The sequence below is a fragment of the Mirounga leonina genome, unplaced genomic scaffold (genome assembly GCF_011800145.1).
Source record: "Mirounga leonina isolate KUSES-001 unplaced genomic scaffold, KU_Mleo_1.0 Mir_115, whole genome shotgun sequence".
Lineage (NCBI taxonomy): Eukaryota > Metazoa > Chordata > Mammalia > Carnivora > Phocidae > Mirounga > Mirounga leonina.
In genome coordinates this window covers 11,602,609-11,626,048 of record NW_023270268.1, presented here as the reverse complement: position 1 = coordinate 11,626,048, position 23,440 = coordinate 11,602,609, and the positions used below count along the sequence as shown (strand labels likewise).

The following is a 23,440-nucleotide window of genomic DNA, read 5'->3' as shown; positions in this document are numbered from 1 at the left end:
AGACTTGCTTCCAAAGAACAGAGTCTTCTGACTCGAAGGACAGTGCTCCTTCACTCCCCAGCACTCTGCTGAGAGTGCTCTGTGATGGGAAGACCAAGGGAGGCACCTCATGAGTGAGGCAAGGCAGAAAAAGGTCTCACACGTCCTGAGTTTCCAAACCACCTCAATTATTTCCTGGCTACCCATGACCATGTACTGTCTATTCTTTGCCATGACCATGGAGACCGAATGACTCTACCTCTACTTGCACCCATGTGTCTGTAGGCTGGATTTCCCTGTTTTCTAAGCTCTCACAGGTCTCCTCAATGCCTCCCTTCACCTCACCTCACACAGAAACAAATTATTTTTTCTGTAACCAGGAGGCAACACTGTCATGGCTGGGAGGCTGGCTGCTGGCCATCTCTCTTCTTAATCAAGATGGTACAAGGGAAGGGAAGTTGGCAGCACAGTGGTAGCAGCCCTCAGCGCCCAGGGACCACTCAACCTAGTAGGAGAGCAAAGCCTACCTCTCTGACTTCGTGAAGCTGGCCGGGATACTGACTCTTGGCTCTTCGGGCAGCTGCAGGCGACTTGTGATGCGTGATTGTGACAACACCGGGGGCCCCCGTGCCGAGGTGTCTCTGGCTACAGGGAGACGCAGGATTGGGCGTTCCATGGGGGAGCAAAGTGAGACTGCGGCTTCGGGAACTTGGAGTCGTCTAGAATAAGCAACAGGTGTCAAAACTCAGCAACCGACCTGCAGAACACAGCTAAGGGTTGGCTTCCATTTATTTGGGACCCCTTCGCTTAATCTTTCCCCTTTGTCTATTTAGAGGGATGAAGGGATGGGGGAGGTACAGAAACACTACATGGCCCAAATCCCACACTCACTTAAGAGACAATGTCCGTTAACTATGCTCTGTGTTTCCTGCCCTACTCTATTAGCCATGAGAGGCTACTGAGTCCCCCCAAATGCCACAGACTCTTACGGATCTGTGCCTCTGCATAAATTAGCTCCTCTACCTAGAATGTTCTTCCCCTCACGCTGGCAAACTTCAGCTGAGTCTTAAGACTCAGTTCAGTTTCCTGATGTGTGAATCATCTCCCTGTCTGCCTCAGCCTCCCTGCTGCTCCTATTCCACTACAGCGAGATTATATTCGTTGTACAGCTTACCTTCCTAAGAGATTTTTCCGAACTCATCTTTATATCCCTAAGACCTGGCACATCATGATTGTCTAGTTTATTAGGTACTTAATAAATGTCCGCTGCATAACTGAAAGTCCTCAGTTACCAACCAATTAATCCCCATTTGTTAGTGTACTGCTCGTATTTCATCCTAGAAGAATATATAATCCCAGTAACAATTTAGTATAGGATAAAGATGGCATTTTAACCTAGTTCAGATGAATTTTTTCAGTAACTGGTGTTGGGATGACTGGGCAGCCATCTGGAAAACAAAGTTGGATTCATCTCACAGATCATAGACCCCAAATCGATCAAAGATAGTAAGAAAAAAAAAAGCACAAGAAAACATGTAGCCTTGGGGTAGGGAAAGCCCAACACCTCAAAATCCAAAAGCCATAAAAGAAAAGCTCCACAAATTTGATTACCTAAAAATTTAAAACTTCTGCACAGGAAAAAACTTTAAAAACCCACTACCACAGGGGTGCCCGGCTGGCTCAGATGGAGGAGTATGTGACTCTTGATCTTGGGGTCATGGGTTCAAGCCCCATGTTGGGTGTAGAGATTACTAAAAATAAATAAATAAATAAATAAACAAATAAATAAATAAACAAACTTAAAAAAAAAAAAACCCACTTCCACCACCAACAAAGCCAAACAATAAATTAGGAAAAATATTTTCAACTTGTTTCAAAAGGCTCATCATGCTTGAAATGTTGGCATTCATATTAATTACAGATGTAATTCTATTTATCTTACTGTAACTCCGAAAATTGTAGTATTGTTGTCATGGAAATGTACGTTATTCATAATTAGGAATGGAAATCCTAGGGATTAACAAGAAACAGCAAACTATTAAAATGGGGCAAGACAGGAACACTGATCATTCACAAAAACAGATGAAGTCCTTAAACCATATGAAAACACATTCAACTGTCTTCATTAAATGTAAATTCAAGCCACATTTAGATACCATCTGTGGCCCATCAGATTGACAAAAAGCCAAAAGTCTGAGTACACTATCTGTTGACAGGATCACAGAGGAATAGGTTTGTGGCAGTGTAAGGTGACAACCCCCCCCCCCCCCCGCCAAGGAGGGCAATCTGGCAGTGCGTGTTGCAGTTACAAAGGCACTTTCTTGTGACCCACAATGTCCTGCTTGGGAATATATCCTCCAGTACACCTGCTCCCAGGGAAAAATGGCAGAGGTACCCACCACGAGCCACCGAAGAAGGATGTTAAATGGCAGAAGATGGGAAACAACCCAAAGGCCCATCAGTAAATAATGGTACACCCATGTAACCTAACACCACTAAAGCTGTGTAAGAATAACGAGAAAGGGCTCTATGAGTTGCTCTGTAAAAAAAAATCTCTAGAGAAGTGAAAAGAAAGCAAGGTGCAGAACTGTCACATAGTATGCAAAGTTCTGCATCAAAATGTGAAAAATGAGTATTTTCATTGTTAGTCACTCACAATTATTTGTTTCTTTTTTAAAGATTTTTAATTTATTTATTTGAGAGAGAGCACGAGTGGGGAGGAGTGGCAGAGGGAGAGGGAGAAGCAGACTCTCCACTGAGCAGGGAGACTGACGTAGGGCTCAATTCAGGTCCCTGAGATCATGACCTGAGCCAAAGGCAGATGCCTAACCAACCGTGCCACCGAGGCACCCCTAAAATTATTTGTTTAAACCAGAAAAATATTCCAGAAGAAGACCCACAAAACTAAAAAAGTGGCTACTTAACTTGTGAAGAAGCAGAGAATAAAAGAGGAACAGAGAGGAAGGGAGTTTTTTGGTTTTTTGGGGGGGGGGGGGTTTGCCCAAAGGGTTTTTTATGTTCTTTCATTTTGAACCATGTGAACGTATCACTTAGCCAAAATTTGTTCAATTCTACATAAAATTTCCATTCTAAATGTTCCTGTCCTTCACTCCAGCTTGGGAGAAGGCAGTTACAGGATATGTTGACTCAGGCCACCTTCTGAATTTCAGGGATCAAATATTTACTGAACACCTACTGCGTGCCAAGGAGAATATGTACTGTATGGTCTCAAGGAGAAACAGGAGAAGTACAAGACAGTCTTTCAGCATAGATGCTTATAATATTGCTGAGGATAGAAGATACACACAGACAGAAACACATATATGCACGCGCATACACATGGAGTAAGAAAGTGCAGAGCAAGGTGTTAATTTGGCAATACAGCCAGAAAATGCCAAAGAAGTGAGGAAGAGCAAGATCTGCTAGAGCTGACCTCATCACTGCAGGCTGCTCTGAGAGTGAAGGACCTGAAGCCTGCGCAGGACTGGGGGAGATACAGAGATAGGCAGCCGAGTACAAATCAACCCCGACAGTCAGCACCTTCAAAGTGGTCTTAGCCTCAGGCCTCCGGTAACAGTCAACAGCTCTCAAAGCTGTTAAATGTTAACGATCTGTAATTGTCAAGGCTCGGAGGGGTTGGGAGTGGGGTGTGAGGCAGGGTAGAAGTCAGAACATTCTATTGCCCTACAACATCAGAGGAGCCTGTAAGCGTTCTCTGGATTGAACTTCCGAGATAATTAATAGGAAGACAAAGCCTGAAAGCAGTGTGTTGCTTTTAAATAACCTTATATATAGGCAACTGGAGAATTTTTCGTCTAAGAATTGCATATACCTTGATCACAATGAAATACATCTACTTTCTGCTTCAATGTTTTCACTTGGAGTGTGGAGGATGAAAGAAGCTATTTCTTTAATCCTTTAATGACAGTGAATTTGCCTAAGCATTAAGAGTCTACTGAAAAACATTTTGATTGTTTGGGAGGCTTATTCCAACCCAAGAAAAGGCAGCTTTTTCACTGGGCTTTTAAGACACACAGCCAAGGTTCCCTCCCCCAGCTGTACCAGGTTCTAGCTGTGCTGACTTCATTTGAGTTATTTAAGCTTTCTTATTAAGCATCAATTACCTAATCTTTAAAAAAGGAATAATAATATTGACCCTTAAAAGCCATCATGAAGATTAAATTAGATCGTGCACATAAAACGCTTAGCACAGTAGGAAACTGTGTGGCCAAAGTTTGTTTCTTTCCCTCTATCACTTAAAACTTGATCGATGAAGGCCTTATTGATTTTTCAAATGTTAAGAAGTCACTTAGTTCAAAATCATAAGCAGTGACTGACCTCCTCCTCATTTATTTATTTATTCATTTATTTTTACAGGATCAAAGTGGTGATGAAGTCCAAAATATAATTAAATACTTACTGGAGAGCCTATATGGTCAGCCATTACATTGCAAGATTATAGGGGGAGAAAACAATTCTAGATGCTGAGTAGAATGAGAACGCATTTGAAATCAGAGAGGAAGACAACTCTGGCGAAGAGGCACCTTAGCTTGGAGCACTACCACTGTAAATGGTAATAAATCAAGAAAACTCGCCCAGGAGCCCAATTATTCCACTGTGAGTGTCTAACCTCATGATTATTACTTAATGGCTGTCACTTGAATTCACAAGCAGTAAATTTGAGTTGAGAACCTTTAATTTCCCATTAACTACGGGACTCTCACGGCTTAATTCACACCAGTGCCTCCTCTCAGGGTAAATATGAACAAAAAGCCTCACTCTTGGTACACTCCGTAGGTCATCAGGCTCCAGGAGAGAAAAAGGGAGACCAGCCAGCAAACTACAACCACTAGGAACGAGAAGGCTCTCTTTCCGCAGGCGGCCTGTCTAAAATTCCCAGGTTGTGTTTTTTAAATTGTGTTTAGCTATCACACCACTCATCCCCGCTACTATTTTATAACAAAACATTATCCAGAGTTTGAGGAACAACAGGGCAGGTTTTTACTCCAAATATTTACGTCAGGGAGGGTAACTAGAAATGTCAAGTGCGCCATCTGTGAAAAACTCGGAGTCAAGAGTAACTGTTTCTCTCCGGGAATAAGATTCACCCTTTACCTAAGAGAATCAGCCCTTGTGTCCCCTCTACCAAACAGCGCCGGCCTGACAAAGAAGAGAAAGGGGTCCCAGGTGAGACAGAGTGCTGATGCTCAGACCCTGCCCAGACATTCAACATGCGGTAGGGTTTCTTGGTATTTACAACCTCTTGGTTTCTCCTACTTACTTCCCCAGATCCCTGAAATGTCCCAAGTTTGCAAGGAAGACACGTACACATACTCTGTACTTACTGGCTAAAACGGGCATGAAGGAGAGGCATGACTGAAAAGAGGGAGAATGCACCTGAAAGAATACATCCAGGCAGGGAAATCAAGCAAGGAGCCGAGAGATACGGTCCAGTCTGGGAAGCTTACAGCAGAATCACTGGACTATCCAGAGGCTGTGGGCAGGGAGTGCTTAAGAGTCCATGGCCTGGGTTCAGGTATGAGCTCTAGCATTCATGAGCTGGGTGGCCTAGTAAAGTGGCATGGGGTTCTCACTTCTGGAATTCTATTTTTTTTTTTCCACTTCTAAAATTTTACTATTACCTACCTCACTGGATGGTTGGAGAATGAAAGGAGAAGAGGTAAGTAGGGCACAGGTCATGTACTTAGCATGAAGTGTCACCATTATCATTTGTAAATTAAAATTAGGCCTTCAGGCACCAATATAGATGAAGGATTGTTAAGTGGTCCCAGAGTCAAATATATGGACTTAAAGACTGTTTTCATCAACACTGCCTTAAACAGACACAGTTTTACCACTTCCTTAAATTTAATAAAAAAAATTAAAAAAATAAAGAGTAATCATCCTAATTACTAAAAAAAAAAACCAGTATGCTTCAGAGAAAAATACACTTAAAATATGATTTCACATTTTAAAAAATACATCTATTATAGAACTTAACATGTCTGTAGATAATGCCAATGCTACATGGGTACTAAAAGTAAAGAATTAGTTTAAATAAGTAATAGGCGATTTTCCACTAATATTTTGGAATAAAACAGAACCTCACATTGTAAAGATCACCTGCTGGTCCTAAAACCCCCTAAAAACATATATCAGAAGTTGATAATTAGGCTTGCTGAAGCTGAAATTTAAAAGCTTTTAAAGGAATAAGGGGGGAAATAGCTTATATATACATTTGTGGCAACCACTTCTATAGAAAATTTTTCTGATGGAAAAAAAAATCGCTGAGAGTCAATTAATTATAACAGCATTCAAATGACATTTAATTTGGAGCCTATTTTCCTCACTTTGAATTCCTTCATAGTGAAGGGGAAAAAAGACACCATATTTCAGAATAAATAGCCCAAGGGAGACAAAAAACCAAACTAGTCTGGTTGCATTTTTTTTTAAAGATTTTATTTATTTATTTGAGAGAGAGACAGAGAGAGCACAAGCAGGGGGAGGGGCAGAGGGAGAGGGAGAAGAAGGTTCTCCGCTGAGCGGGGAACAGATGCGGGGCTTGATCCCAGGACCCTGGGATCATGACCTGAGCCAAAAGCAGATGCTTAACTTACTGAGCCACCCAAGCGCCCAGCATTTTTTTGTTTTGTTTTGTTTTTCTTTCAGAGAGAAAGCACCTGCAGAGGGAGGAGCAGAGGGAGAGGGAGAGAGAATCTCAAGTGGACTCTAGGCTGAGTGCTCAATCCCATGACCCTGAGAGATCATAACCAAGCCAAAACCAAGAGTTGGATACTCAACCAACTACACCACCCAGGCACCCTGGTTGCATATTTTGAAAAACAAATTCAACCAACTAAAGCCTTTCATTACATTCCTCTCTCTTCCTCCAAAAAAGAAAAAAATTAATGTACCATTTTTCTAAATATGTGAAAGCTAAACATAAGAATTGTGATTTATTCCTTTTCTTCCAAAAGTAAGCATACTTCCATCAACAAAAAAGGAAAAGCCTAAGAGTTTTTAAAATAGTACAATTCAGGACCTTAAAATTATTCAGAATTTCGTTTTCCGGTTAGTCAATATCTCAGTGAAAATGAAGGGTGTTATTTATTTTTTTTTAAGTAGGCTCCACATCCAACATGGGTCTTGAACTCATGACCCTAAGATCAAGAGTCACCTGCTCTACTTACTGAGCCAGCCACACCAAGAATTTATGGTGTTTTTTAAATTAATCTACTCCACTATTTTGCTTAATAATGAGTAAGGGACAGGCGGGGCTAGGTAGAAAGAGATAGGTAGGGGTCTACGGGATCAGGCTCACAAAAATCCAAAAATGCGGAGGTGTAAGGAAACCAGAGATAAGGGAACAAATGGACCATCCTGTCCTAGGGGTCAGAGGTGGGGTCTTGTTATAACAGCTACTTGTGACCAACAAAGAATTACAGGACCCTAAAAAGTAAACCATTAAAGGTGTTATCACTTAATCAATAGAGATGTTAAAAGGACTTAAGTTCCCTGGTTAGCTTTCTATAAAAGACCAACCCTAAAGGCCCCCACTGGCAACCCTGTCGGGACCTCTCTCACTCCTGAGAGCTTTTTCTGTATCCTCACTTAATGAAACACTATGGTTTTACTCACTTTCCGTTGTCCGTGAGATTCATTCGACTCTGTAAGACAAGAACCTCACTCTCCTGCTTCAATAGCTGTATATGAACTTTTGCATTTGCTTTGCTTTTGATTTCGTTTTTTAATATTCTGTTATCCTAAGTTTACAACAGGTCCAAAGTAGAAATAAAAGGTTTTAAAACTGGGTTATTTTCCAAGTTCATTCCCATGATTAACTTTTCAAAAATTATACTTCGCTTGCTCTACTTTTCCAAATTCCTGTCTTCTTGCAGAAATAAAAGTTTAAACCTTCAGTTACCAAGTCTAGGGAAGTCTAGGGAATTTCTTCCATTTTCTTTTTTTTTTTTCTTAAGATTTTATTTATTTATTTGAGAGAGATAGAGCGAGATCATGAGCAAGGTCGGGGAAAGGTAGAGGGAGAAGCAGATTCCCCGCTGAGCAGAGGGCCCAATGCAGGACTTGATCCCAGGACTCTGGGATCATGACCCAAGCCGAAGGCAGATGCCTAACAGACTGAGACACCCAGGTGCCCCATTTCTTCCATTTTCATCTGCAAATCCTTAATATATCATAAACATTTCCCACTAACTTTATGCCAATACCCTCTCTTAAAGCACACAAACATGAGCCACAGTGTGCAAAGGGAAAAGAATGGTTTTCCCCAGAGAGGCAGTCTCTAGCCTGCTTCTAATCATACCTCCGTGAACCTGTGATTATAACTGCAAATGCCAGATCTTTGAAAAACAGCGCAAGAAAATGCATGTATTTCCATTTCCTGCAAGTAGAGGAAAAGAAAACTTGACATTTTTAAGTTTGCCTTGTCTCTCAACATTTTCAGCCCCCAAAGCAATTTTCTAACAGCTAATCCAACCACTCCAGAATCTCTGACCATGCTCTGGCCCAGCCTCCATCTAGATCAAGCTTCCAGGTCTCATGCACTTGGCCCCTTACCACACTCCACCCTTCTCCCCACCCCCTCACATCGCCAGCTCTCACCATGTTCCAGATACCTACCCAGAAGTAGGTATGTGCAACTTCAAAACCTTCTACACATTGGCCTTCCTTTCAGCTACCCTCTACATCCTTTGTTTGGGAGCTTGCCATTCAAGGACCAAGACTCCTTTTGGATGCTTTCTTCTGAAAACATGAAAATTCTCTCTACTGACCAAGCCCAATTCTCACCTTTTCTCATGCTGTGAAACTATAGAATTTTAGAAAAGGAAAAAAACCCTCAGTCTAGTCTTCTTTTTACAGATCTAAAAACAGCCTTAAAAAGATAACATTACAAGGGGTGCCTGGGTGGCTCAGTCGGTTAAGCGTCTGCCTTCAGCTTAGATCATGATCCCAGGGTCCTGGGATGGAGCCCCGCATTGGGCTCCCTGCTTGGTGGGAAGCCTGCTTCTCCCTCTGCCTGCCGCTCCCCCTGCTTATGCTCTCTCTCTCTGTCAAATAATAAAATCTTAAAAAAAACCAAAACATTACAAGCGTCATTCAAAATTCAACTAAAAAAGACTGATTCAAGTCTCAGCCTCTCCAGGTGGCCTTTCTCAATTACACGAGGTTCTAGTTATTTAAATAGTGCTTCACACAAAGTTTGACGTTAATATATTTGATAGCAGGAAAGCAGATCTCCATTATACATTTCTACTTATCTAACACTTCAACCCACTCACCTATCATCATAAAAATACATGCACAACACTCCTTTGAAAGCAGGATAATTGTGTACTATATTCTCTTGGAATTACAGATCCTCAAAGAGATAATTTTATTTTATATATGTTGTTTGCAAATAACAAGAAACCAAAACTTTTTAATGCCAAATTGCCATGTTAATTAAAAAAAAAACTTTCTGGGGGCGCCTGGGTGGCTCAGGCATTAAGCATCTGCCTTCGGCTCAGGTCATGATCCCAGGGTCCTGGGATCGAGCCCTGCATCAGGCTCCCTGCTCCGCGGGAAGCCTGCTTCTCCCTCTCCCACTTCCCCTGCTGTGTTCCTTCTCTCGCTGTGTCTCTCTCTGTCAAATAAATAAATAAAATCTTTTTTAAAAAATTTAAAAAAAAATTTCTGAACAAAGACTAAAAAGTTTTCTTAACTTAATTAGTTATACACCAAAAACGTAGAACACCCATAATACTAATGTACAGATGTCTAGCTTCATTGCTTTTAGTTTTAGAAATAAGAATTCCAATATCATCACTATTTAACATAGTACTGGAGGCACTAGCCAACAAAACAGGACAAGGGAAAAAAAAAGGAGAGGTAGGAGGATAGGAAAGGAAGGAATAAAATGTAACTAGCTATAGATGTGATTTTACAAAAGAGAAGATCAGAAAACTCCAGCAGAGTTGTTAGATGAACTTGGAAAAGTCCATAACATTCTTCTATATCAATAATAACTAGGAAATATAGTAGAAAATAAGATATTCACAATAGCAATAAAAACTATAATGTACAGATATTAATCCAATAAGGAATACATAAGAAAAGAAATACATATGAAAAAAATCAGTGAAGAACTGGGAAAACAGATAACACATACCAGGTTAATGAATAAGACAACTTAATATTGTAAAGATGACTGTTCTCCCGAATTATTATATAATTAGTCTAATAAAAATCCCAGTAGGATTTTTTTGAGCAAATCAATAAGTTTATTCTAATATATAAATGGAAGAATAAAGGTTTGTGAGGGGCCAAGTTAATTCTGACAAAGGAGAATCATCCTACCAGATACAAATATTGAACAACAAAGCCACAATGATTAATGATTATAAGGCATTCAGGCAGGAAGAAGCAACTAGACTAAAAGCTGGAAAAGAGGGCATATATAAAAAAAATATGAAAGTTGGCATATTACAGAAGCAGCACAATAAACCAGGAAAGGGAATAAATGATAAGGGGAAAGCAAACATAGCCAACTCTGTAACTTCATGGCATATACAAAGGTAAAAATCTAAATGCAAAAAGTAGAACTACAAAACTAACGAAAGGAAATGTAGGAGAGTATCTCTGTAACTCTGAATGTACAAAAGCTTTTCTTATAAGACCAAAAGTACATATCACAAGTTGAACATTTGATGGATTTGACTACATTATAAGGGTTTCTCTTTGACAAGGCCATTTTAGACAAAATTAACAAATGTGTGGGGATTGGAAGAAGACAGATTACTATCTAGAATATAAAAGGAGTCCCTACAAATAAAAACCAGAAAACACTCTAAAAAATGGACAAAGGATAAGTATAGGCAATACAGAAAAAAAAAAAAAAAAAAAAAAAGATGAACGGCTAACGAGAATATCAAGGTAACCAGAGAAATACAAATTAAAATAACTAGATTTTATCCCCACCAGATTTACCAAAATTCAAGAGTAAAACACCACCAAAGAATGGCAAGGATATAAAGATACTGGAACCTCTTGCATTCTAATGGGAAAGCAGACTGGTGCAGCCATCTTGGTAGCAATATAAAAGAATTTAATGAAAATATATGCACGTTCCTACGATCCTGAAGCTTTCTACTGGGCAGGTACACAACAAACATGCTCACACTCACAGGTATACACAAGGATATATTCAAGGATGTTCACTGTTCACGAGGGTGGGGAGTTTGAGGCAATGTAGGTGTACATTAGTAAGAGTTCATATAAGTTAAATATAGACTGTACATACAATAAATATACATGCATCGGTTAGAAGTAATGACATAGAGATACGTACAGCAACATCGATAGTTTAAAAAGGACGAGATCTGCAGGACGACACAACTGATACAGATTTAAAACACATATATAGGCAAAGACCCATGCAGACCCAAGGAATTGATGCTAACAAAGACGAGGGGGATGGGAGCAGGGGGGGGAAAAGGAAGAAAAACAATTTTAAGAGTTCTTAAAAAGTTTGTTTTTTTTTTAAATAAAAGGCCTTGTTTGAACTGATAAGTTTGCCATAATCCAATAATGCTGGCAATAATTTTAACTGTAAGTATATTTATAGTATCATTTAAATGTGAACTATGTGCCATAAACTGTCTTAATATATACACACTTTAAATCATATAACCCTGTTTATAATCTCATAAGTTAGGTACTATAATTTCCATTTCACAGATGAGGAAAATGAGGCACAGAGAGAATTATATCTTTCCCCAGGTCACGCAGCTAATAAATCTAATAAATCATGGGGCAGGGATTCAAATCCAGGCCAGCTGGTCCCCAAGGCCGTGCTCTTGGCCATAATGCTGCACAGAGTCCCTAGAGGTGATTCACCTGTTCTCTTCAACTGAGGTCTAAAACAGAACAACTCTTTACAGAACACCTTGACTGATAGCTTAGTTAGCATTTTGGGGGGGAAAAAAAGAGTTTTTAATTTCAAAGTCTCGTAGTGCATACCAATTCTCAAATACTTAAACAATAAGCTCATTAAGCCTAAACTACATGAAGCTAATACATCAAATTTTTTAAATGTTTAATTACCCATAATGAGGCCAATGTTTGATGGATAGTACATCTACAGATGTCAAAGACAGGATGCAGTCCCCAACTCTCACAGCACTTACTGTGTTTTATCCACATGTCTCCCTCCATGTCCTACTGTCTCCCCTAGCCTGTGACAGCCCCCAGGCCAGGGCCTGTGACTAACAGCCACTGTGTACTCCATGAAAGTTGATACAGGGCCTCACCCTGCAAATGCTATGTACACAATAAAGACACAGAGCAATGAATCCCCCCAACCTCACCTTCAACAACTGGTTAAACCACTGATCCTTCCCTGAAAATCTAATTTTAAAAACACCAACAATGATTCACTGGTATCTCCTCTCCTTTTCCAAGAGGAAGAGTCCGGAAAAGATACATCACACACAATTATACATAAACACAGAATGTCCAAAAACGAAACCTGGTACATTATCAACCAACACACATTATTGGGAGAAGTCTGTAAGTATTTCTTGGGCACCTACCGTGTACCACGCACCATTCTAAGCAATAGAGATATAAGGCTGAACAAAAAAAACAAATACCCCTGCCTTCAGGGACGTGGCATTCTGGTGAGGCACAGAGACCAAAATAAATAAATTGGGAAAATAAAAACTGTTTTAGATAATGCATAGGATCATATAAAGCAGGAATAATATATATTAATATAAGGAGACAACAAGAGAGATGGGAAGGCTTTCCAGTTTTTCATAAGTAGGGAGAGAAAACCTCAAGAGAGGGTGACATTGGATTTAAAGACCTGAATGAAGCCAAGGAGTGAGCTATGCTGACATCTGGGAATAGCATTCTAGGTAGTAACTCAACAGGTGCAAGGGCCCTGGGGTAGAAGTCTATCTGGTATGTCTGAGCAAAGAGGACAGCATGGCCAAATGAGCAAGGCATAAAACAGTAGGAACTGAGGTCAGAGAGGTAACGGACTGGAAAGATGAGCTTCTGAATTAGAAATTACAGACAACTGCTGGGCAAGCCAGAGTACCTGGTATTACCTGGGGCTCATTCAGACATTCAGAATGATGAGCCAATTTGAACAATGGCTTCCAATAAGCTTCCTTCCTCCGGGCCATGTTCAGGTATTAAATTGTTATTTGCATACAATTTACATATGTCTACACAACATATATCATCTCTATTGGATAATTTTCATGGTAAAATTGTATTATTACTGCCCTAAAGATGGGCATTTCATGATTTATTCTATTCTCCTTTTCTTCTCACGTCTCCATATAATCAACCCAGAAGATATTTTATGCCAGAAATGAATCACAGAACAAAAGGAGACTACATGCCAAGGAATTCTATAAATGATCACTTCATAACAGGGGGGAAAAAAGGGCTCTTATTTTATGTGTAAACTTTGTCACCTACCAGTGGGTCAAACCAGTCACAGGGATGAAACGTCCAATGCAATTCTAAGACAGAACATTTCAAGAAGCAAATTTGATTTTCTTACAATCAATAACTAATCTCTGACAGAAGTGCTCCTATCTATTTAGAAGAGATCATTATCTCCTTCCCAAATGCTCGGGCCCAGAAACTTGAAGCTCAAAATGGCTCCTACTTGTGTCTCGAAATGCTTCACACTAAAAAAATTAAACCTCGTCAACATGCCTCAGGTGCATGCAGAATCCTACAGGATCTGTGCAATAAATCCCACTAATTACTTCTTCCAAGCTTGCTATTACTGGTGAGGTTAAGACGGAAATGCAAGATTAGCTAATAACTCAGGGAATCAGTAAACAGCCCCCTACTAACCCACGGCGGGGGGGGGGGGGGGGGGCGTGGGGACAGCCACAGGAGGCTGCAGAAACCTTATAAAGACCATGTATCAGTTAGAAGTTTCCCGAAAATCCTTTATTTGGCCAGAATCTTAGAAGCGATTAGTTTTTGCCTTCCTCTTTTCTGCTGCACTTTTTCTATGTATGTAACACGCATATAGGTATATTGTGCACCTGCAAAACCCCTTCTTAATTCTCCCTAAGGCCCTTCTTGCCAAAGCAGAAATAAACCACAGGTTCACAAGCTTATGCTAACACTACATTAGGCTTATTTTTAAACACGAAGGAATTTAGATTTTGTGTTTTGGATTTTTAAGAATCCAGACAAAAGACTTAATAAGTATACAGAACCAACGAAAAAAACAAAAAAAATTTTTTTTTTCTTACAATTAATTTCTGGATCACAAAGGAAAGAACCTGATTTCACTCTGTTAAAAAAGATAAAACAAGCCCAAGTTGGCATCATTTGCCCCCCAAGACAGCAAACCAGGACATAATTACAGTTTGAACCTATCCTGGGAATGTGACCTTTTCAAAGTCAATCTGAAATTTCCTGATAGGCTTGAGTGAGGTAATCTGTATAATAGAAACCCTGCCTGGCCTAAAACAGTCCTTTTGTTTCTTTTGCTAAGAACTCTTTGCTCCACCCTCCTTCCTGTAAAAACCTTCCAATTTGTCCAATTCCTTGGGGCTCCCCTCTCTTGCTCTCTGGATGGGATGCGGCCTGGTTCATGAACCTCTTAATAAAGCCAATTAGATCTTCAAATGAACAGGCTGAATTTTTTTTTTTTTTTTTAACTCTCAGATGTCTCAATTTCTACCGAAGAATTTACAACAGGGAATCATTAGAAGTATAACTGGTTTGGGTGCCTGGGTGGCTCAGTTGGTTAAGCGGCTGCCTTCAGCTCAGGTCATGATCCCAGGGTCCTGGGATCGAGTCCCACATGGAGCTCCCTGCTGGGCGGAGAGCCTGCTTCTCCCTCTCCCTCTGCCTGCCTCTCTGCCTACTTGTGCTCTGTATCTCTATCTCTGCCAAATAAATAAATAAAATCTTAAAAAAAAAAAAAAGAAGTATAACTGGTTTAAGGACTAAGCCCCTTGTCATTCCAATCACTGAATTTTACATAACCTGGACCATCAGATGAATATCTGGCAAAGCTGGAAAGCCCAGTGGACTTCCACTGGTGTCAATAATTTCCATGGATGGAGTCATTAGAGGCAACCCAAAGAGGTTTATATCATATTATAGGGGAGGATATTTGTACCGCCCAATCTCAGGGTATCAGGTAGCAAAGTTAGAAAAGCTATAGATGCTCTCAATGTCCCAATTTAACCAACTAATGAGATTTCCCACTGTTTTCCATCCCTTCCATAAAAACTACTGACATGCACACAGGGTACTGATGATTGCTCATGGCTCGTAGTCTCTCTCGGGTTATGCCTACACACTTGCACTCCCACCACCTGAGCTGGGTATCTACAAAGGGCCAACTGTATTCAGTCCCAACTCTGCTATGCTAGTGTACTTACTATTTTAACTGCATAATTTAAATAATAAACTGATAAAATATAAACTTGAAAAATGACTGTCTTTAGGAAACTAAGCTGCATGACCTGAAAAACATCAATAAAAAAGCATTGCTCAAACTGCTGTTGAATTAGGTGTGGGCAGGACAACTATAAAAGACTAGAAACCGTTTATAAAAACCTAGGATTCCATAATGAGCTTGCCCTGTCCTTTAAAGAAACCCAAACAGATACAACTCAACACCCAAAAAATAATCCAATTAAAAATGGGCAGAAGATGTGAACAGACATTTCTCCAAAGACATCCAGATGGCCAGTGGATACACAAAAAGATGCTCAACATCACTCATCAGGGAGATGCAAATCAAAACTATAATGAGACGTCACCTCACACCTGTCAGAATGGCTAAAATCAACAGCACAAGAAACAACAGGTGTTGGTGAGGCTGCGGAGAAGGGGGAGCCCTCGTGCACTGTGGGTGGGAATGCAAACTGGTGCAGCCACTGTGGAAAACAGTATGGAGGTTCCTCACAAAGTTAAAGATAGAATTTGATCCATATGATCCATTAATTCCATACTGGGTATTTACCCAAAGAATATAAAAACACTAATTTGAAAAGCTATATGTGCCCCTATGTTTATTGCAGCATTATTACAATAGCCAAAATATGAAAGTAGCCCGTGTCCATCGATAGATGAATGGATAAAGATGTGGTATACATATACAATGGAATATTAAGCAGCCATTAAAAAAAGAATGAAGTCTTGCCATGGACAAGATGGATGGAACTAGAGAGTAGAATGCTGTATGGATTCAGGACAGGTACTCCCAGAATGTGTCACTTCGGCATGTGGATTCTCTTGAGCTGAAGGCATTTGACATCCTGTGGGCTCAAGAGAAACTTTTGTCCTCCCTTAATCACACAGAAGAGTCTAAATTAGGGGTCTCTCCCAGGATATGGTTTATTAACAGACATAAATTTTAACTGGGTGACCCATCCATATGGCAGGGCAAACATCTAATTACCGAACATCTGTTTTGCTTATCACCCTGTGAAGTGCATTCCTTTCCTCTGAAGTTCCAGACGCCTCCCCCTTTCTCCTTAACTCAGAATGACATATATACCTCATTTCGCTTGTCTTTGGAATTTCCACATCTGTGTGGATTCCCCCATATCGACGCCTATTAAATCAGATTTTCTCACGTCGATTTGATTCTTAGTCCAGCTAGGAGAACTCTGAAGGGGACAGGAGTTCTTGCTCCCTGACAATGTTAAGTGGAAAAAGTCAGCTAGAGAAAGACAAATACCATATGATTTCACTCAAATGTGTCATTTAAGAAACAAACGAACAAGGGGAAAAAGAGAGAAAAACCCAAACAGGAGTTTATAGGTAATCTATTAGAAATATGCTTTCTACAAGAGAGATGATGTACAGTTTCTACCACTAAACCCATGCTTGATGAAAGGGACCTGAAACTACATTTGAAGATTGGTGAGTGAGGATTTTAAGTAAAATGGCTTAAGGTTTGCACACATCACATTTGTGATTCTTTCCTTTAGCCAACTGTTTTTGATTAAAGGATAGTGTCTCCAAATCATCAGCTAAGAAGACGTCTCCTGGAGTTTCAGCCCCAGGATGACAGAACACTGGAGTGGCCTGTCTTCCAACGTGTAAACTGCAAAAAGGCAGTCTGCAGAAATTCATTGGCTCAAGTACCGGCTGAGTCAATAACTCCTGGGTTCATTACAGAAGTGGTATTGGTTACCTGGTGTCTGGGCACGGCAGCTCTATGTTACTACTCTGGGGACAGGAAGGAAGATGGCTTTAGATCCTCAGCAGTCTTTAGATGCCTCAAAAACACAACAATTCCTGCTAGGACTCAAAATGCTTCTGAGCCAGAATGTGACTGTCATAACCAGACTCTAGGAGACATGAAGGAGAATATTAAACTCATCCCTTCCTGCATGAGAGTACATGAGAGGTTTTCCCTCATTTCTCCCCATCTCTAGAGATTCTACTACCTGCTGAAGAGTCCAAATTATTCATTTTTTTTTTTTAAGCGTTTGGTCTTGCATGAAAATCTAATTGGATGCCTATAGCTTTAACAGACTTAGTAGTGGCCTTAACTCCAACAGATAAACTGGACTAGTTCCATCAAAATGACTAATGGAAGAAAAACAAGAGGATCAGGGGACTGGAAGAAATACATGACCTTATGGGGAGCCAAGCTGAGAGATTTCCCCATGATTGGATTAGGATATTCCTAAAGCTCTGAGAGAGGAAGAAGTGGGGGCCATCAAAAGAAAGATGGAAGTTACATGTGCCAGACACATGTGTCTCACACCCCCTCTGCCCACCTTCAATGTCCAGCAGTTGCTGAGGCAACCAAGCGGTGCCCAGATGTGAGCATCAGGCCGTGGCTATCCAATCTACCCCCTGCCTTCTGACCTGGGGCTGCTCTCTGCAAGTCAATTTGCAAAGTCAGTTGGGATGGACTTTCAAGAGCAAGTGCAAGAGCAAACCTAGAAGTAAAAGTGAAAGTTAACAACCCCACAGGGCAGCCCTTGATCAGTGGAAGTGAGAAACCAGTGGGTAATAATGCCATCTTCTGTATGCAGGGTGGAGAGTTCAGAAACACAGTCCATATAGTTCCTATAAGGATGGCTAGTGGGTTTCAGCTTTAATAGCCCCCGGCAGAACAAGCATGATGGGTTTGGGCTTCCTTTGTCTCTTTCCCTTTCTCACGCTTCCTGGGCTCCCTACCTTCCACGGGCCTGGGACCACATTCCTGCTCTCAAGCCTTCACCTCCAAGCTCCACTTTCTGGGGGAACCTACCTAAAACATGGGTACACGTTGTTTTGCTGGGTGTAGAACAGTAACCAAAATGGTATGCTTCCTTTAATCTGTCATTCCGTATCTGTTGGTCCTCTTCTTTTCCTTCCCACCCAAATTTACTCTCTATAGGCTGAAGTTCCAGTTGGCATGATGTCAAGTTTTATTGCCTCCTCCAATCTTTCAAGAACTATATTTAGGAATACAGAGATAAGTTTCCAGACAAGGGTCCAATCTAGACAATGTAAACTGAGCAGAACTGATAAAAAAAGTTCATGATTATGAGTTTCCAGGACATGTACCCAGTGCTCATGGGAGTCACATGGTTAACAGCTCCATGGTCACCGCTAGCCCTGAACTGTCAGATCTGAAACAAAGAAGGCAGCCACAAGTACTCATGCCCTGTCTCAGCAGATAGAGGGTAGACAAGGCAATGATAGGGACTCCAGGATCTGGGGCTATGGAACCAGAATCACCAGTCAGGCAGAGCAGGAAAAGATTGTTTTAACCATGAGCAATTGTGACAACACCGATGAGATTCTGTCTTAGGTTTTACACTGTACATATAAGATGCTGAACTAGGATTCCTGTCAACACCAATCACCCTCCAGCAGGCAAAAAAGGCTCCATGTGTTATCTCTGGGATCACAACCAAAATCAATGTAAAGCAGAAAAGTGCTTTGCAAGAAGCAAAAAGTGTGAGTTCAAACCATGAGCCGCCATGATCTAAGTGGACTGCCTCAACCCATATACTTTACAGCCTAGTGAGTGAGGAAGGAGACTAACACCTCATCCAAAAAAATTGAAAATAGGCACTCAAACAAATACATGTACATGAACAACAGCAGCACTATTCACAATAGTCAAAGAGAAGAAAAAACTCCAATGTCCATCAACTGATGAATGGATAAACATTCATGTGGTTTTTCCACACAATGGACTATTATTCGGCCATAAAAAGGAACGAAGTATTCATACTTGCTCCAATGTGGCTGATCCTCAAAAACATTATGTCAGATGAAAGTCAGACACAAAAAGTCACATTGTAGGATTCCCTTTATATGGAATATCCAAAACAGAGAAAAACCATAGAAACAAGAAGCAGACTGGTGGTTGCCAGGGACTGAGGAAATGGGTACAGGGCTTTATTTTGGGGTGATGAAAATGTCTTGGAACTAGATAGAAGTGGTGGTTGCATAACATTGTAATTATACTACATGTCACTAAATTGAGCACTTTTCAATGGTTATTTTATATTATCTGAATTTCAGCTCAGAGAGATTAATGCCTTAAGGATCAGGCAACCCTCCATGCACAATTCTAATTGGTCTGTCTGCTTCTCTCTATGTCATCCTACCCATCCTGAAAGGGCTTCCTTTCTTTATTGCATGTTGATGGAACATAATATTTTTTTTTATAAGGCTGGTCTTATTTCCCCTAATGCAGGTAGAACTATATACCTCGGATATATCTGGATAAATACTGAGAGGCATTCTAAACAATGGTTCCAATTTTCTTATTAAAACAGGAAGTGAGCCCCTCTACAGAAGGGTAAAAAATACTTGAGCAAACTATCCCAAACTGTTAACAGTGGAGGTTTTAGAATGGCAAGACCATGCTGTTCTTTCCTCTGTATAATCTTCTTATTATAAAAGCAATGTAATTGCATATAAGAAAAAATTAATCTAATGAATTATATTATTCTGGAATTTCCTTATCACACAGACTGTATTAAACACACAGAGCACAACTCAGTAGGAAGCCGTTCTCTCTCAGACTTCACCCAAAGGAGCTGCAAAGCATGAGTTTCAGTCAACACATATTAAAATTAAAAAAAAAAAAAAAGCAAAAGCAATGACTCCATCAAGTCCAGATTTTAATTCTCTACTGTTGTACATGTCCCAGAAAAATGGAGGTACGAGCAAACTAATTCTTTTCAGAGAACCCCAAACCTCTGTTACAGGCAGCCGGCAGTCTCTTTTCGGTCCCTGGATTGCCATCATTTGGTTCCTGTGGTTCATCCGTGCATGACTTCCTTGACTCCAAGAGGAATCCTACACAACTGAGGTCAAGGCATTGAGAAGAGGAGATATGTGCCTTGCAGAGGGCAAATCTGAAGCAATTGAACAGTGACATAATGGAGAGATGGCTATTTTTAAAATCCTACTTGGAACAATTAATCTCATCCTGGTGGCTAAATATAAACACACAACTTTCTTGACCTTCCTCAGGGCAAATCCAAAGGCTTTTCCCCAACCACCCTTCATTATTTCTCTGCAGATTTTGATGCTGGTGAGCACTTGCAACTTCCAAAGCTCCTGGGGTGATTGACCATGCCAATTCTCCTGCATCTGAGTGCACACCCTTTATCTCAATGATGTCTTCCATTTATCCACCCACCCGTGGGTGAACCCTGAGGTCCTGTCTTCAGTTCTATGTATGCACTTTTCTCCACAGACAGCTTTTGCTCACTTGCATCTTCAACTGTCAGCTTTTCTCAGAGGAATCACAAATGCTGACGGGCTGCCTTCAAAATGACTCCGATTTCCAATGATCTATAAAATGTTTTCAGGTACAGGATCCCCCAACCCAATGCCTCATTCTCCCTTCCTATTACATCATCTACCCAAGCACAGGTGCTTTCTCCTATCCCAGCCTCCACGCACAAGCCATCCTAAGTTGTCCTCATTTTTTCATTCCTCACATTATGTAACCATTCCTACCTAGTTTTCCCTCCTAGGGACTGTCCATTCCTTGTTCTACTCACCATCACCACCCCAATTTGTACCTGTGCTGACTAGACAGAAGTCATCCAAATGAGTGGTCACAATATGGACCCCCTCTACACTGAACTATAGGACAAGAGTGTATTTTGAGACAAAACAGTTCCACTCAAAAAATAAGAAATCTCTCTCAGAAAATTTAACATGGAAAATTGGTTATAGAGCAGATAGAAGAGCAAAAAGAACCACCAGGGAAAAAAGGGTGAGGCAATCTAGCCATCCGGGACATCAGGAAACAATTACAACCCCTAGGCAGTAGAAATCATGGGAAGAGCCATGGAAGAAGAATCCAGAAGCTGCAGCCCGGCCGCGGAGGCTAGACATGCACCGGAGCCAGGAGCGGATCCCGGGCCATGAAGGGCGGAGCTGGCCAGGGGGCAGACGCGCCCCCCAGGAGCGAACATACCCGCTGCTCCCGCGTCCTGCTCACGTGGCCTCCCCTCGCACCTCCCATTGGGTGAACCTACCCGGAAATGGAGACCACGGGATCTCAGACAGGCTGCTCCTCGCCACGTGCGCTAGATGAGATGCGCAATCAGAATTTCTATCCAGGACACCTGCCATAAAGGTTTGGTGTGCGCTTGTTGGGTCTGGAGCACGGTATGGTGTGTTCTGTCTACTTTGGCGTGATCCCCTGTGTTACCTTTTTCGGCAGGTCTGTGACCCTTGGTCTTACCTCTTGCTGAATCCCTCCCCACCCCCACCCCAGGACACATTTCACTTTCTCTTCTGCTACTGTCATTTGCTGTTCCTGCAAGAATTTCACAACCCCCCCACCCCCCCCACCCCCACACACACCTTGTTCCAATATGACATACAGCAGGTACAAAAGTCATGGTTAAAAACACCCTACAATTCTCATTTCAAACATGACGAACCTGAGTTCCACTACTCTAGTTCCGATTCCACCCAGTGACCTTCTACTTCTGTCCTTTTCAAAACTCATGCTCCTGGGTGGCTCAGTAGGTTTAGCGTCTGCCTTCACCTCAGGTCATGATCCAGGGGTCCTGGGATCAGTCCTGCACCGGACTCCTTCCTCAGCGGGAAGTCTGCTTCTCCCTCTGCCCTCCCCCCTGCTTGTGCTCTCTCTCTCTCTCTCTCTAATAAATAAGTAAAATCTTTAAAAATAAATAAATAAAAACTAAATAAAACTCATGCTCTACCATTCCCAAATCTCCTACTCTTTTTCAAACAAAAAGCAACGGGGGCACCTGGGTGCCTCAGTCAGTTGAGCATCTGACTCTTGATTCATCACCTCAGGGTTGTGAGACTGAGCTTGTATCAGGCTCCGCGCTGGGGTGGAACCTGCTTAGGATTCTCTCTCTCTCTCTCCCTCTGCCCCTCCCTCCCCCCCAGCATGCTCTCCCGCTCTCAAAATAATAATAATAAAAGGGATGCCTGCGTGGCTCAGTTAGTTAAGCGTCTGCCTTCAGCACAAGTCATGATCTCACGGTCCTGGGATCTAGCCCCACATCAGGCTCCTTGCTCAGCAGGGAGTCTGCTTCTCCCTCTGCCTGCCATCCCCTCTGCTCATGCTTGCTCTCGCTCGCTCTCTCTACTCTCTGGCCAATAAATAAAATCTTTAAAAATAATAATAATAAAACAAAAAGCAGCCTACATTTTAAAGAACAACTGGTTCCCATAACAAAGCCCATCCTCTTAATTGTGCTTTTGCTCCAAAATAAATGGGAGCAATGCCTGTCTCCCACATGCCCGCACCTTGCTGTCACCTCTCTGCCCAGGTTTTAGGATTAACACAAAAACTGCTGAAGAGCATTTCTAGCCCAGAGCCAAGAATGTCAGGCCACCTAAAAGCATGGCAAAACAATCTATATGATTGCGCCACACATTAAAATGGAGTAGAATGAAAGGTACACCTTGTTTCTCTTCTTTACTTAACCATATCCCTGATTGTGATACAAATAGTATATTAGTTAGGAACTCTCTAGGTTGCAAGTAACAGAAAACTGACTGACAGTGTCCTAAACTTCAAGACCCTTTTTATCACTTAGCAAGAAGTCAAGAGTTGGATGGTCCCACAGCCAGTATAATGGCTCTTCCCATTCTTCTGCTCTGTATCCTCTGTGTAGTGGCTTTGGCCCAAAGGCACAATCCTTCATGGTGACAAGATGGCTGCCACAGCTCCAGGTGCCTGCCTTGTCATCACAGATCAGTATCCAAAGTAGGAAGAAAGGGAATGAGGCCAAGGGGCTTTCTCCTTTTATAGTGTTCTCCTTTTTCCAGAATGAAAATACTCTCCCCCTATCCCTGGTGGCCTTCTCTTTATGACCTACTGGTCAGAACTGGGTATTGTGATCATTACCACCTACAGGAGGGGCTGCTGAGTGGGTACCTGGCCAAGAGGGAACTGCTTAGTCCGTGAGGAGCTCAGACCAAGCACAATGCATCCCGG

General features: G+C 41.5%; 1 protein-coding gene across 1 annotated transcript in view; it reads right to left on the bottom strand.

Moving 5' to 3' along the window:
• OSBPL10 (oxysterol binding protein like 10) overlaps positions 1 to 23,440 on the bottom strand; it is a 315,494-nt gene that overhangs the window by 150,273 nt on the left and 141,781 nt on the right. Inside the window, exon 4 of the mRNA XM_034993257.1 lies at positions 507 to 698. Within this exon, the coding sequence (XP_034849148.1) occupies positions 507 to 698 (192 nt within the window). The remainder of the gene's footprint in view (positions 1 to 506; positions 699 to 23,440) is intronic.